Source organism: Ochlerotatus camptorhynchus, unplaced genomic scaffold, assembly GCF_037179485.1.
Source record: "Ochlerotatus camptorhynchus isolate MF236.1 unplaced genomic scaffold, CSIRO-AGI_Acam_v1.1 ptg000078l, whole genome shotgun sequence".
Lineage (NCBI taxonomy): Eukaryota > Metazoa > Arthropoda > Insecta > Diptera > Culicidae > Ochlerotatus > Ochlerotatus camptorhynchus.
In genome coordinates, this window is record NW_027040568.1 from 1,348,422 (window position 1) to 1,363,209 (window position 14,788).

At 45.2% G+C, this 14,788-nt stretch overlaps 1 protein-coding gene across 21 annotated transcripts in view; it reads right to left on the reverse strand.

Moving 5' to 3' along the window:
• dpy (dumpy) overlaps nucleotides 1-14,788 on the reverse strand; it is a 595,824-nt gene that overhangs the window by 92,381 nt on the left and 488,655 nt on the right. For 17 of the 21 annotated variants that reach the window (XM_065217641.1, XM_065217658.1, XM_065217661.1 and 14 more), the window contains 6 exons: nucleotides 8,921-9,292; nucleotides 8,285-8,524; nucleotides 5,722-8,082; nucleotides 5,367-5,660; nucleotides 716-5,302; nucleotides 45-227 (listed from right to left, as the gene is read on the reverse strand). In XM_065217641.1, the coding sequence (XP_065073713.1) occupies nucleotides 45-227; nucleotides 716-5,302; nucleotides 5,367-5,660; nucleotides 5,722-8,082; nucleotides 8,285-8,524; nucleotides 8,921-9,292 (8,037 nt within the window). The remainder of the gene's footprint in view (nucleotides 1-44; nucleotides 228-715; nucleotides 5,303-5,366; nucleotides 5,661-5,721; nucleotides 8,083-8,284; nucleotides 8,525-8,920; nucleotides 9,293-14,788) is intronic. The other 4 variants (XM_065217660.1, XM_065217644.1, XM_065217662.1 and 1 more) reach the window with 2 other exon arrangements.

Here is a 14,788-nt window from a genome sequence, read left to right on the forward strand (position 1 = left end):
ATTGTGTTAGTATCTGTCGATCACGATTCACATAGACTACTTACTTCTTACGCACTCCAGTGCTGCGTCACCGGTAAAGCCGACTGGGCAGGAGCACTGCTTGAAGTGCCCACCCATCAGACATTCGGCGTTCATTCCGCAAGCGTTCGGTTCGTGGCACGGGTTAATACATTGACCCTTCGAGCAGACTTCGTCCTGGTTACACTCTTCAGTGGCAGTGCAAGCAGCTATAGTACGAACAATAAAATCATAAGTTAGTATTCAGTTCAATGCAGATCTATAATAGTGCTGGAAAATAAATGAAAAATTGGAAAATTCGCATGTGGTTGGATTAGGAGAAGTGAAAAATGGGGTTCGAGGGTGAGCTTGATCGACGTGAATTGGTTAAGATCGCTGCGTTTTGGTTGAATCGGTTTAACACCGGAGGTGGTGCTTGAATGAATTTTGTGAATTTCATTAGTGGATCGTTTTGAGGGTTTGTGATTTTGACTTTGAAGTGATTGCTGAGCAGTGAACGAATCATGAATGGAGTGCTATTGTCTGAAGAATTGTTTTGTATTTGTCGTGGAACTCTGGGGACCTGAAACAAACTCACTTGAAAACGACGGCAGCTTTTTCCTAGTTCAACCCCGATAATAAGAAGAAACCCATAGACTTGAGGAAAGAATAGATTAAATCAAGTTTACAACGAATAACGCCATGCAAAAACACTTACGTTTACAGATTTGTCCATAGCAGTACGAATTCTCCGGGCAGTCATTATTTAGCTTGCATGGCAGAGAAAGAGGTTTGCATCCGTTCAGTAGATCTGTAGGATCACCCTCATAGTCACTTCGGCATTGACAGACAGCTTTGTGGTTTTTAGGCTGACATTCAGCGTTCGGGCTACATTCTACCTGTTCACAGACATCCCGACATATTGGTTCTCCGTTAGATTTGTAGCATTCTGCAAACTCGGGGCAGTCAGTGTTCGTTTCACATTCAGCCGCCTTCTTGCAGCCGATCGCATACGGATCCCCTACCAAGCCAGCTGGACAGGAACAGCGATAAGATCCTCGGCTGTTTCTACATTTGGCATTTGGACCGCATGGAGATTCTTTACAGAAATCAATCAGGTTGCAGCCTTGCTTTGGATCACCGGTGAAACCTGGTTGACAATAACACACCTGTTTGTGGTCTTCAGCCGAACATAGTGCATTTGTCCCACAAGGTTCACCCATAAGGCAAGCAATCTTACAAGTATTACTCTCACACGTTTTGTCACTTGAGCAGTCGTCGTCCGATTGACATTCGATTTTCCGACAAGTTCCCGACTGGTCCTGGAAGTAGCCAGGTTTGCAATCACAAACAGCCGAATGCTCTCTAGCTGAGCATTCCGCGTTTCTTCCACACAGCACGCGTCCTGAACAAGCGTTGATACATTCCGAGCGTCCTGTGGCATCTGTGACACAAGTTTCATCAATGTCGCAGTCCTCATCGGAACGACACTTGAACTCTTGGGTACAGATATTGTTCTGACAAAATTGGAAGTCTGGACAGCTGGAGTTTGTTCGGCAAGTCGGTTGGCATACACCCTGGATGCAAAGTTGATCACTGATGCAATCACGCCCACTCGAGCACAACGTGCAGCAAACTCCGGCATTACATTTCGTTCCAGCGGGGCACTGTTGATCGCTGTTGCAATATTGCAATGGCACGCATCCTAGCAGTGGGTTTCCGGTTGTTCCAGGTTGACAAGAGCATATGGCGAGATGATTTTCCGATACGCAATTCGCGTTCTGACCGCACGCATTCGTCAGAGTACATGGTTCAACGCACTTGTAGTTGATGCAGGTTTGGCTAGCAGAGCAATCGTTGCTCTCGGAACATTCGACTCTCAAGCAGCTAACCTTCGGATCCCCTCGAGAATTCGGCGCACATTCGCACACGGCTTCGTGAGCAACCGCCGTGCAAACTGCATTTTCTCCACAAGCATTTTCAATCGTACAAGGATTCTTACAGCGAGACTTCTCACAGACTGCCGTTGTTGGGCAATCGGTATTGGCAATACATTCATCTGGATTCCTGCATCCGGTGTTGATTGGATCGCCAACAAGACCTTCTGGGCAGGAACAGGTGTAACTTCCGGGCTGATTCTGACAAGTTGCGTTTGCGTGGCATGGATTTACACGGCATTCGTCCACATCTTCACATCGTCCTCCGACAACGTCGTAGCCTTGCAGGCAAGTACAGCTGGCCTGGTGGTTCTCGATATGACACGCTCCCTTCCCGCAATCAACCAACTCGCAAGGATTGACACATTTGTTCGTTTCGTCCTGGCATTGTCTATCCTGCACACAATCATCATCGGCCAGACATTCAACGCGGAAACAACCAACGGCAGTATCTCGAGCATCGCCAAGATGACCTGATGGACATTGGCATTCTGCGACGTGATCGATAATGTGACATTCGGCGTTTGCTCCGCATTTAGTCACCTGACATGGATCCGTACACTTTCCTTCAACGCATGCCAAATTTTCCGCACAATCACCGTTTTTGTAGCATTGGTTCGGCAGACGACAACCTGGATTGGAGTATGCATCTCCAACGGTTCCTTCAGGGCAACTGCATCGATATGAACCTGGTATGTTCTCACATCGAGCCGTTGCATGGCAGGGACTGTCTGTACACTCATCAATATCCGAACATCCGAACGGAGTGCCAATGAATCCCTTCATGCACTTACAATTGCTTGCAATGCAGGCTTTTTGCGATGGGCAATCGGAATCCGTACTGCATCCTGGTTGACACGTTCCAGCTTCATTGCAGACCTCTCCTGGTAGGCAATTATTGTTGGTATAGCAAACCTTTGCACACATATTGTTATGACATCTTTCTCCAACTGCACAACCGGTGGTCTCTGAGCATGGTAGGTTGCACTGGTTGGCAATACACATGTGTCCTGAAGCGCATTCTGCCGAACTAGTGCAAGTCGAAGGCATCCTGACGCATCCCTGTTCCGGAATCGGGTTTCCTTCGAACCCTGGAGGACACTTACAACTGGTCACATGCTTTACAACGCTACAGATAGAGTTCGGACCGCAAGCACCTTCCGTTTCGCATGGATCTCGGCACTTGCTGTTGATACAAGCCTTCGAACTGTCGCAATCTTTGTTGCTTCTGCATCCAATCAAACAGCTATTGCCAATGCAAGCTTGTCCGCCATTACACTGACTGTGGCTGGAGCAAGGTTGTGTACATATCCCATTGACGCACTTTTCTCCGCCTGAGCAATCGTTGTTGTTGCGACACACCACCATACATTGACCATTTTGACAAACGTCTCCTCCGCAATCCAGATCATTCAGACATTCGTTAACGAGACGCACGCACCCATCTCTCGCCGAACCGCTAACTCCCGGTACATACTTGGTCTTACAACTGCATACAGGTGTGCGGTTGACGACAGCACATTGGGCGTTTACGCCACAGGCATTAGTACACGGATCAACACATTTACCATTCACGCATGCTGTATTTTCCGGACATTGAAGATCACCATTCGGACAGTCACCCTCAGGGCGGCAACCCGTCATCGGATCTCCTACTTGTCCAACAGCGCATTTGCAGATGTGTCCCTCGGGTGCTGCTTCGCAGGTTGCAGACGGATGACATGGGTTGGGTTCACAAGATCTTAGTGGTGTACATTCTACGTCAGCGATTGGGTTAGCCTTGTACCCCGGAGGACATTGACACACGGAACGATGATTCTCGGCAATACATACGGCATTGTCTCCACAGGTATCCTCCTGACAGACATCGTAGCACGTGTGAGTCATTCGGTTGCACATTTGCGTTGGCGGACAATCGTTGTTGTACACGCAGGGCACGGATTGACAACCTTTCGTCAAATCGTATGGATCACCCGCGTATGAACCCGGTGGACATTGACATTGGGTATTATGATTGTTGCTGATACAAATAGCATGAGGACCACACTGAATATTTTCGCAGGCTGGTCTACACGACAATGCTCCCTTGTACGTGACACAAGCATCCGATTCAGAACATTCCGCACTGGTAAGACATTTGTTTTGTAGCTCTGGACGACATCCGTTTCTGTCGTTGGGATTTCCAGTATAACTCGGCAGACACTGGCAGCTGCCGCGGTGATTCGAGGATACGCAAACCGAATTGGCCGGACATGTGAACTCCGCGCAGACTGGTGTACATTTGAGAATCCCCAGTTCATCCTGTCGACAGGCAGCGACCTGATGGCACTCCTCATCATTGGTACAATCTGGTATAGATGGTTTCTCGCAAGCAGATGATACCGGGTTCCACAAGAATCCTTCCTGACAATGACAGATGGGATTGTTATTACCGTCTGGTTTGCATACTTCGTTTACTCCGCATTCTACCACACTGCATGGATTTACACATGAGCGCAGCCCGGTTTCTGTAAGGGCGCATATTTTTCCTCCGGCACATTCCGAATCGTCCTTACAACCTTCCAGTAGCTTGATTTCCTTTTGACATCCCAGCGTCAGATCCCCTGGATTGCCATTGTAGCCGTGGGCACAGATGCAGGTAGACCTGTGGTCATTTGAAACGCAGAGAGCATTTGGACCACATTGCAGTTTACTACATGCATCGACGCATTTCCGCACTCCTTTTCCGAATTGGAAACAGATTTCCTTATTCTGACAGTTGGCATCGTTATCGCATTGTCCTTCCGGAATGCATCCGCTTCGCAGATCTTTTGGGTTACCCGTGTAACCGGCTGGACAGACACATTTCCCGGAATCGCAAGCAGCTCTTGGTCCACAGTTGATCTTGGCGCACTGATCTTTGCAGGTGCCCCGTTCGCAGGTAAATCCTGGAGGACACTGCACTTTCTTTCCACACTGGCAATTTCTTGGATTCTCGCATACATTCCTCTCCACTGGTGAACAAATGGTGAACGGGTTTCCAGTATGACCAGGTTTGCAGCGACAATCGAAGCTTCCTGCTGTGTTGATACAAACGGCTCCCTCACCGCATATATTATTAGTGGAACACTCGTCAATGTCGTTACACTGGACATATGGATTGCCGACGAAGCCCGTAGGACAAATACATTCCACGGAGCTGAGCGTTTCACGGCACAATCCATTTCGACCACACTTCATCTGACTGCAGCTATTCCGCGACTTGGACTCGCAGATTCCGTACGGGTTTCCGGTCGTGCCCGGATTACAAACACAGCTATTTTGCACGATACCATACTCACAGTGAGCGTTCTGACCACAGTCTGGGCTGCAACTAGGCGTTGTGATAGCTGTAAAGAGAGATTTATTAGATTATCGTTCGGAAGATTGTCTTACAACACTTGAACAACTTACGTGGCATACAAAGCATTTCGGGATTACCAACAAAGAACGGTTCACAAACGCATTTCCCTGAAGCGTTGTCACAAGTGGCACCAACTCCACAAACGACTCCATCGCATTTCTGTTTGCAACGACCGTTGATACATACTTGAGGCTCGGTGCACGGACGGTTCGAGGAACACTGGTCAGTGCTGCAAGATCCACCTGGGAAAGGATTACCAACCTCTCCCGGAGAACATTTGCAAGTCGGGCCACTGTTGGTAACTATACACATGGCACCTTGTCCGCACATATAGCCGCTGCATTCTGAAAACCGGAAGGAATTTTAGAATATTTATCGCCCCTGATCACTATTAAAAGTACTTACGAGACACGCAGTCACCATTAGGACCTTCGACAAATCCTACTCGACAGCGACACCATGCAGCGTGCTTCTCCGGCTCACAATAGGCGTTGGTTCCACAGAGCAAGCTGCCACAGGGACTGACACACGTTCCCCGCTCACAAGCCAAGGTATCAGCGCAATCTTCGTTTCGACGACACTGGCTTTTGACCGAGCCTTCCTCCAGAATACAACCGCCCTTGTATGGATCACCCACCATTGATTTGGGACAAACGCACTTGTATCCTCCCTTTTGGTTGATACACTGCGCTCCGTAAGAACAAGGTGAGTTTGCACAATCATCTTCATCCACGCATCCGGTCAATGGGTCACCTTTGTAGCCGACCTCACACATACACTGCGGAGGATCGGTTGGAGTACAGCGAGCATTGATTCCACAGGGGAACCTTTCGCAAGGGCTCTTACATTTGTTCCCATCGTAGGCATCCATGTAGAATGGTGGCGGACATATGCATTCTCCTGGTTGAACGCATTTTTCGTTAGCGCTGCACTCGCGATCTGCTGAACACCGCTTCTGTGCGAGAGCACAAAGCCCGTTGTACGGATCTCCGGAATATCCTAGCGGACACTTACATTCGTAACCGCCAATGGTGTTCATACAGACGGCATCATAACCGCAAACTTGTTGGTTTTCCGTACACTCGTCAATATCTTCACATCTACCGTCCGACTGCGAGCGGAAACCTTTTGGACAAGCACAATAGCTTACGCCACCGGTGATTGAGATACACTCAGCTCCACCAGGGCACTTGCCATTAGGTGCGCAACTGTCCAAAACACAATTTCCATCCATAAACTTGTACGGCGCTGGACATTTGCATTCCAAGCTGTTACATTCATCGCACGACATGAAAGGATTTCCGTTGAATCCGGATGGACACTGACATTCGTAACTTCCAGGTAGGTTCTTGCAGATTGCATTGACGCCACATGCCGGCTTGTTCGGGTCTTTGCATTCATCAATATCCTTGCAGACGCCCTTGGCATTTCGCTTGTAGCCTTGGCCGCAGATGCAAACGCTGTTTCCACTGTAAGCGTCCTGAATGCATTTTTCTCCGGTCGGGCATGGATTCTGTTCATTGCAAGTGTTAAGGGCAGATTTGGAGCAACCTCCCGAATAGGGATCACCTGAACTCCCTCCAGGGCACTGACAAGTGTAGCCACCGGGAAGGTTGCTGCATACGGCTCCGCTTGGACAGGGATTTGCGGCACATTCGTTGATATCAACGCACTGTCCCGGTTGACCGGTGAATCCTTCACTACATAAGCATTGTGCATCTCCATTAACCAACATGCAATGCGAGTTTGGTCCGCAAGCGGAATTCTCGCAAGGATGTCGACAATCATTTCCAATGTTCGGTTCCGGACAGAGGCACCGTTTTTGTGCATCGCAAATGGCATTACCTGGACAGTCGTGATCTTTGGTACAGGTTACAATGGTGATACACCTTACAGTAGGATCGGGATCGGCGATGGAACCTGATGGACAGGAACATTGATGCGAACCGTCTACATTCTTGCAGATGGCATTCTCTCCGCAGGCGTTTGGTTTTGAGCATTCGTCTACATCGTAACACTGACGTTTGGCGTCACCGGTGTACCCCGGAGGACACTGGCAGCTGTAGCCACCTGGTTGATTTGAGCAAACCGCATTAACACCACACCGCCCGTTGGGTCCTTGCGCAGGATCGCACTCGTTGATATCAACACAACCGGCAGAAATGTCGGCAGGGTTGAAAGTCCATCCTTCGTCACAAATGCAGAACGCTTCTTGTCCTTCTGCCTTGCAGTAGGCATTTTTGCCGCACTTGACATCCGCACACGGTGTCTTGCAGTGTATCCGAGGGGGCGTTCCGATGAATCCAGCTTCACACTCACATCTAAACGAACCCGGTGTGTTAATGCACACTGCAGATGGTCCACAGATTTGGCTGTCCATCCTACATTCGTCAATGTCTATGCAGCTGGATCCTTGTGGCTCGAAGCCGTCCTGACAGAAGCACTGTCCCTCGATACATTCGGCATTGTTGGCGCAGTTGAAGTTGCTGCTGCAAAGTATGTTAACGTCGGCCTGCTCGCAGGCGATCGTCGGATTCGGTTTTCCCGCATACCCCTGCGGGCAGAGGCAGGTGTAACCAGGACTGGCATTCTCGCAGACAGCGTGATTGCCGCATGGTTTGTCGGACGCCGTGCACTCATCGATATCGACACATCCCCGAAATGGATCTCCCGTGTATGCTGGCTTGCATGAGCAAACAAAGCTACCGACCGTATCCGTGCATATCGCATTTTCCCCACACGGATTATCAAGGCATTCGTTTACATCTACAATGAGAAATGTGTGTTTTGTGTGTTGGTGTTGGTGGATTAGTGTGTTGGTGGCAAGCGGAAGACCATCGGCGAGGGCATACTGATTGGTTCTTGACACAATTTGATCTATTTATCGTCGAACCTGCAGTCGAGCCGTCGCCGTTGGTCTTCAAATGTAAAACTTAATGTAATCGAAATAAGCATTTTGGAAACTAACTTTTGCAAAACAGTTCACCACGTCCTTGGAATCCTTGCGGGCACAAGCATTTGTATGATCCAGGAAAGTTGATGCACTTGGCATTCTCTCCGCAAGCGTTAGACTTAGCACACTCGTTAATGTCGATGCACTCGCCGCCCGAGTCGGACATTCCGGACGGGCAGCTGCACCGGAAGCCGCCGGGAGTGTTGGTACACTGGGCACCCTCGGCGCATGGGTTATTTGAACACTCGTCAATATCTGTGTCACGCATGTGTGTATGTGTGAGTGAGAGTGTGGTCGGTGTGATCGTGAGTTTGTTTTTTTGTGTGGGCGGCCGCATTTTGGTGATGGTTAGTAGAATTTAGGCATCCGTTTGCGAACCCGGAATAAGCGCCGTCAAGCATTTAGGTGACGACGGCAGGTGATGGCGATCGTGGCGAGATGAAAATGAGAAAATGAATGTTAATGTTAGTAATCGTCGTAGGGCATCATCAATATGGGTTAATGTGAATTAGCTTCCTCTTGCTCACTATACCGCTTTTCGGGGGTGGTGGTGGTGGAAGAGTGAAGCATGGTCTCAACTGTAACTCTAAAATGCAATCCGTCTCATGTAGTTTGATGAGCTATACCGATCACTCATCGTGTCGCAATTACCTTGACAGTCCGTTATCGGATCGCCTTGAAAACCGTCGGGACATTGGCATCGAAAGCTCCCGACGTCGTTCCTACACAGTGCATTCCTTCCGCATGGCGAGCGTGTACATTCGTCAAAATCGACGCATCCCTGAGCCGAGCGTGCATCCCCATCGAACCCGGAGGGACAGTCGCAGCGATGACCGCCCTCAAAGTTCGTACATATGGCACCTGGTCCGCAAACTCCCGGCTGGGCGCACTCGTCAATATCTGTGCACCCATTGTACGGGTCACCGTAGAAGCCGTCCTTACACAGGCACGTATAGTTACCGGGATAGTTGACACAATCGGCGTTCACTCCACACGCTTGTGGATCGAGACACTCGTTGACGTCTGAAGAACATGCAGAAGAAGAAAAAGAAGAAACGAAGACAGCATTATGACATGCGAAACGGGCAATACGACACGCTAAATTGAATTATTATTCTGAATGGACAACAGGTAGGTAGGTAGCAGGAGGTACTGAACGATCGTAATATCTTTACACATTGATTCCCGGTTCGATTTCGATGCGCTTCCAAGGAGGTCTCGCGGTAGGCAGCAAGAACGTGATTCTTTGTGATTGGGTTTGTTGATTTCTTCGAACCGCAGCGGCGTGGCGGCACATCAGTACTTAGGTAGCCAACAACAATTGCCAGGATGAGTTCTAAGAATAGGATGCAAATGCATAATCATGCACCGGAGGAGAAAACAAACATCAAGTGCATAAAATGAAGCATAAATATTGCGAATGTGTATAATTGCGTTTTTACATCAGTTTGCTGTTATTATGGCAGCATTGGGCTCGGGTGAAAGGGGACATGGTGTGGTGTGTCGTTTTGCTTGCTCACGGATTCTTTTGTGTTTATTCAAACAGAAAGATGGTGCACCTTCAGTTCAGGATGCCGTCTAGACTCGACTCTGAGCAGCACGAGTCGACGATCAGGATGAAACAGAGGAAGATGTTTGATTTTATGATTGGAAATTATACGCATTGTGAGTTTGTTATTCCGATCTGATGCTAATGTTTAGTGAGAACAGGAATTTTTCAATTGTGTTCTGCCATACATTGCTGCAGGGGGAATGGTGATGTCATAGTAACATGCAAGATTTTTGTAGCATATATTTTAATTAAATTGTAATGTAACGACTTGACTAAACCAAGTTCAAAACGACTCGTACGGAACTGAAATAATTTCATCCGAAACTGAATTTGAACTTCCTAGACTCGGCATCCCATCCTTTGGAACGTAGTAAAAATCAGTAAATGTAATTTAATATGCCACAGCATCTGAAATTGGGACATTCCGCACTATAATATTAAGGAAAACGGATCAAACTTTTTAAATACACTTCATTCCACAAACGGAAAAATGCGTTGCGCAAGTGAGGATAAAATTTGCACTTGACATGTTTTATGCTTTTTCATCTTCAATCGTTTACATTTGTAGGATCTTTTCATCTCTGAAAAAGGAAATTTGATGATTTTACCTTCTTTGATAATTTTTATTCCTGTTCCCACAAATGCTGGAAACGAAATTTTAAATCCGGAGTGATCCGCGATTGGGGCGCATCTGCTCTTGTTAACAACGATTTGAATTGATGATTTCTCACGAATAAAAGCTCATTCTTGCACAACACAATCAGGTAAGGGAATACCATATAAACATTGAATGATAAATAAGAGATTATTCAGGCAAAAATATGCCTTTTCAGCTAAAACATTGCAGATTTAGCTTCTAATCCGCTCAAATTGTTTGTTGGGTGATTTTGTTCATGTATCAAGTGTAGAAGCAAACAGTACAGTGACCTGCAAATTCTGTGGACCGGAAAATTCCAGGGAAATCCAGAGAAAACACCGATATGAACCAAGTATGCATCCAAATACAGTAGCACATTTTTCACAAAGAATATTTATTTGATAATTGCGATTGTTTTTCAGATACTACCAGCGATTGCTTGTGCTTTTTATGCTGGGATCAATTTCCGTACGACATCTCCACATGAATAGTCAACTGTGGAAAGGCCACTCTATACAAATTATACTATTAATAAAACAGAGTAATATTATTTTAAAGATATTTTATTTCAAATTAACAAAAAGCAGGAAAATGCAAAAATCAAAACTTTTGATTCACGGAACAGTTCAATAAAAAATCACCGAAGCGTTCAGTTATTTTGACAGTTCATGAAAAAATATGTTAACCGAACGTTCGGTACTGATTTTGACCTGATTACCGAACGTTCAGTTGTTGGATGTTCGGTAAAAAATTACCGAATACGGTAATTATTTCTTAGAGTGTAGAGCATCAACTTTTGGTCATATTTTTATGATTATTTCATGTAATTTTTGCACAGAAAACAATTAAGAATGTCTCGACTATTGTTTCCTGTGTATGAATTACGTACGTAGAAAAAACGCACTAGCAGAAAGTTCAAAATTTTTACCAATAGTTCTTAGTTGGAAATGCAAATAATAGACAGGACATTTTATATGATAGATGAGGGAACGAAAAGTATAGTTGATAGCTCCGTTATAGTGCGGCAGTGTGAAAATTGTATATATAATGTAGAAAGCGAGCAAAGGGCATTTCCTTTACGAAACTCATTCGTTGATGAGGGATGGTGAGGGGTCCTCCCCCCCTCCCACCACTGGGAAAAGCGATGGTCGCTTATTTGCTCATGTATCTCCGAAGTGTGGAAACAGTTCTATCGATTGTTTCACACTCAAGTCGCCATCTGACGTAAGCATTTGCTCTACCCGTTTCGTGCCTTCCTCAAAATTGGCCTTTGCTCGCTTTCTACACGGCGAATGAGAACGACTCAAATTTGAGTTTAGTTCACTCATAATCGCCAAAAGTGCAGTAACTCAGCGATGAGTATATTTGTCTCATGGTTTCCTGTGGAAAACCTAAAAAATCTGCCGGAAAATGAGGAAATTGACGAAAATTTTATTCAGTCTCGGAGTAGTACCAGTAGACTGAGTGAATCCAATCTTTACTTTTCTCAAATTCGGGAAAACAAAAACGGTACTTTTGGCGATTATTAGGAAAACGGTACTTTTGGCGATTATTAGTGAACTAAACTCAAATTTGAGTCGTTTTCATTCACCGTGTACTTTCTATATACAAGCGGGGCCGGTGGTGTAATGGTAAGCGTGATTGCCTCTCACCCCAGCAGGTCTGGGTTCAATCCCAGTCGGCACCGCCTGGATGTGCTGAGGCATAACATCAGCGATCACGCCTTCCTTCGGAAGGGAAGTAAAGCCGTTGGTCCCCGGTTCATGAGTTGATGGGTCGATAGGTAGGGTCCAGGTGTGGGGGCTGCCTTCCTGGCGTCGGTATCACTGGTGCTTAGCACGGAAAACAAGATAGACGTAAAACAAATCAAAGGAAAACTACTTACTATATACAATTTTCACACTGCCGCACTATAACGGAACTATCAACTCTATACTTTGATCTTCTCATCTATAGTATAAAACGACCACTGTAAGTCTGCTATTTGACGTATAGTATCTCGTAAATCGTTAAAATCACGCATGACGTAATAAATACATGATTAGTTATAGTACAAAAGCTCTTGTTCTACGATTTCATGGTTTTAAATTGGTCAAAAGATTGCATTTTTCATTATTTTTTTTTATAAAAATGAAGATTTAGAATTCGAAATATGTCTCCACTAAGAAGCAGATACATCAAGACTTTAGCATGCATGTTAGAGTGGTTCAAAATATCGATTTCGCTTCACCAGATTAATCGATTTCAAATCAGGCCATTTTGTCAAGCTTCTGCATTCCTGTTGTTTGCGGTGACATCTATCAAAAACTACTCATAATCTGTTTTACGTTAATTGTTCACAGAGGACAGTGCAGTGCAAAATATGTCTGGTACCTCTATATATGCATTTAGATTAATATTCGAAGTCCCTCCTTTTTTACACGTTCTGCACACTAAATAGCTCACCCCTCACAGAATTTCCCGCCGATTTTTATCTATGGGACATGGAAGAAAATATCTTTTGTGCAGAATATGCAAAAAAGGAGGGACTTCAAATGTTAATCTCAATGCATATATAGAGGTACCAGACATGTTTTGTAGTGACAGGTACTCTATTTTGTAATCTGTGAAAGGGAAATCACAAATCAAATGTCATCAAAATACATGGCATCTTGAGAGATTGAGCTCGTGAGAGAGAATTTTCTCTCTCAAATTTGAATTTTTTGGCTCTCTGGAGACTGGTAGTAAAGCAGGTAAAATGTATGGGGAAAATTAATTTTTATTTAATTGTAGCTTGTTTAACAATAATTTCCTGGGAAAAAGTGAACGACAAAGTCCCTGACTAATTTATTTAGGTTGTCGTTTACTTTTGTTTTAAATGAATATGCACCGAAAGTGAATTATTCCCACTTCTCTCAAATTCTATATGGGGATTTTTATCACTTCATACCAGCGAAACAGCGCCATCTCTGTGCAAAATGGCCGGACAATATGCTTAATTTTCATTTGGATGCGAACTCATGAATGAAGTTTGAAAGTTTTGAAATTTTGAAGATGCAGCAAAGTAAATTGAGCTTTTAGATTCTGTATCAGTTCCCCATTGTGTTTGAAAATCAAGCTCCTTCTGCCTTACTTTGTTTTTTTTTGCCGTTGAATATCGGCTTCGGAGAATGATTGGAGGGAATATTCAAGGTGGAAGTAAATAAAAGTAAATAATCACAATGAAAAATGACTTGTAAGGTCTAAAACACTTTTAATAAAGGTATTGTCAGTAATTTAGACTTTTCTAAATAATTAACAAGCTATTGATGATTTAAAATTGAAAAATGTTTTCAAATTATCGATAAAACTTGGAATATTGCATGGGAATGTAATTTGAAAGCTGTTGAAAGAATTTCAATAGTCTAATTTGATTCGAGTCATACGATAAGCCACTAATTTTATATGCGGTATTTTGAATGATGAATGAATTATAAAAACGAACGGCTACTTATTTGATCCCTTTTCTAGACAGCTTATTTTTTATCCAGTCCTCACCTTACAATTATTGCGTTTCCCTTTCAAACTGCCGAAGAATTAATTTACAGATCATCTCTCCTATATTTGCCCGCATACGGACGTGAGATGGCAATCATCCCGGTGACTCCTCCCAACCCAGAACCGATATTTATCTTGTTCAATCAAGATTGAATAAATTGAAATCTGAAGAAAATTGCACGCACGCAAGCCTCCCTTATCCTTCGGGTGCAATCATGGTCAGATGACCTTGAATTCCGTGCCGCCGCTCCGTTGGAGAAGCTCATTGTTGATCACCAAATCTCCCTCTGGTTAATGCTGGTCAAGAATCGATTCCGCCCGTTGACTAGAGAAGAACAATGGGAATTATTGTTGGTACGAACGGTTGTTCCTGTTGATAACAATGCCTCGTTCGTTCTGATGTCCCCTCCCCCGTATGACAGTGAAAAATCATCGCTGATAGCAATAATGCGAAAGGGACGAACAGTACCGCTCTCCGTGTTGATCGCTGCCTACCGATAAAGAACAATGGAACTCTTAGCGCGGGCACAAGATCATAAGATGTCGTCCGCGGACAGGATCATAAATTTCTTTCGGTTCGTCGAAAGGTGTTGAAATTTAATAACTTCTATTCACGGTTTACGACCGTTGGATAGGGCCGTTAGGAAAATGGCCAGGAAGTGCTGTTTCTTTCGATGGGTTAACAACAGATTATCGCCATTAGATAACGGTGTGTCGGGTGACAATGTCATACTAGAAGTACCGCTGCGGGAGAAATTTATGGGTCCCTTTGGTGTACGATGCACCAAATGAGTAATGGGCCCATTATGTGAAA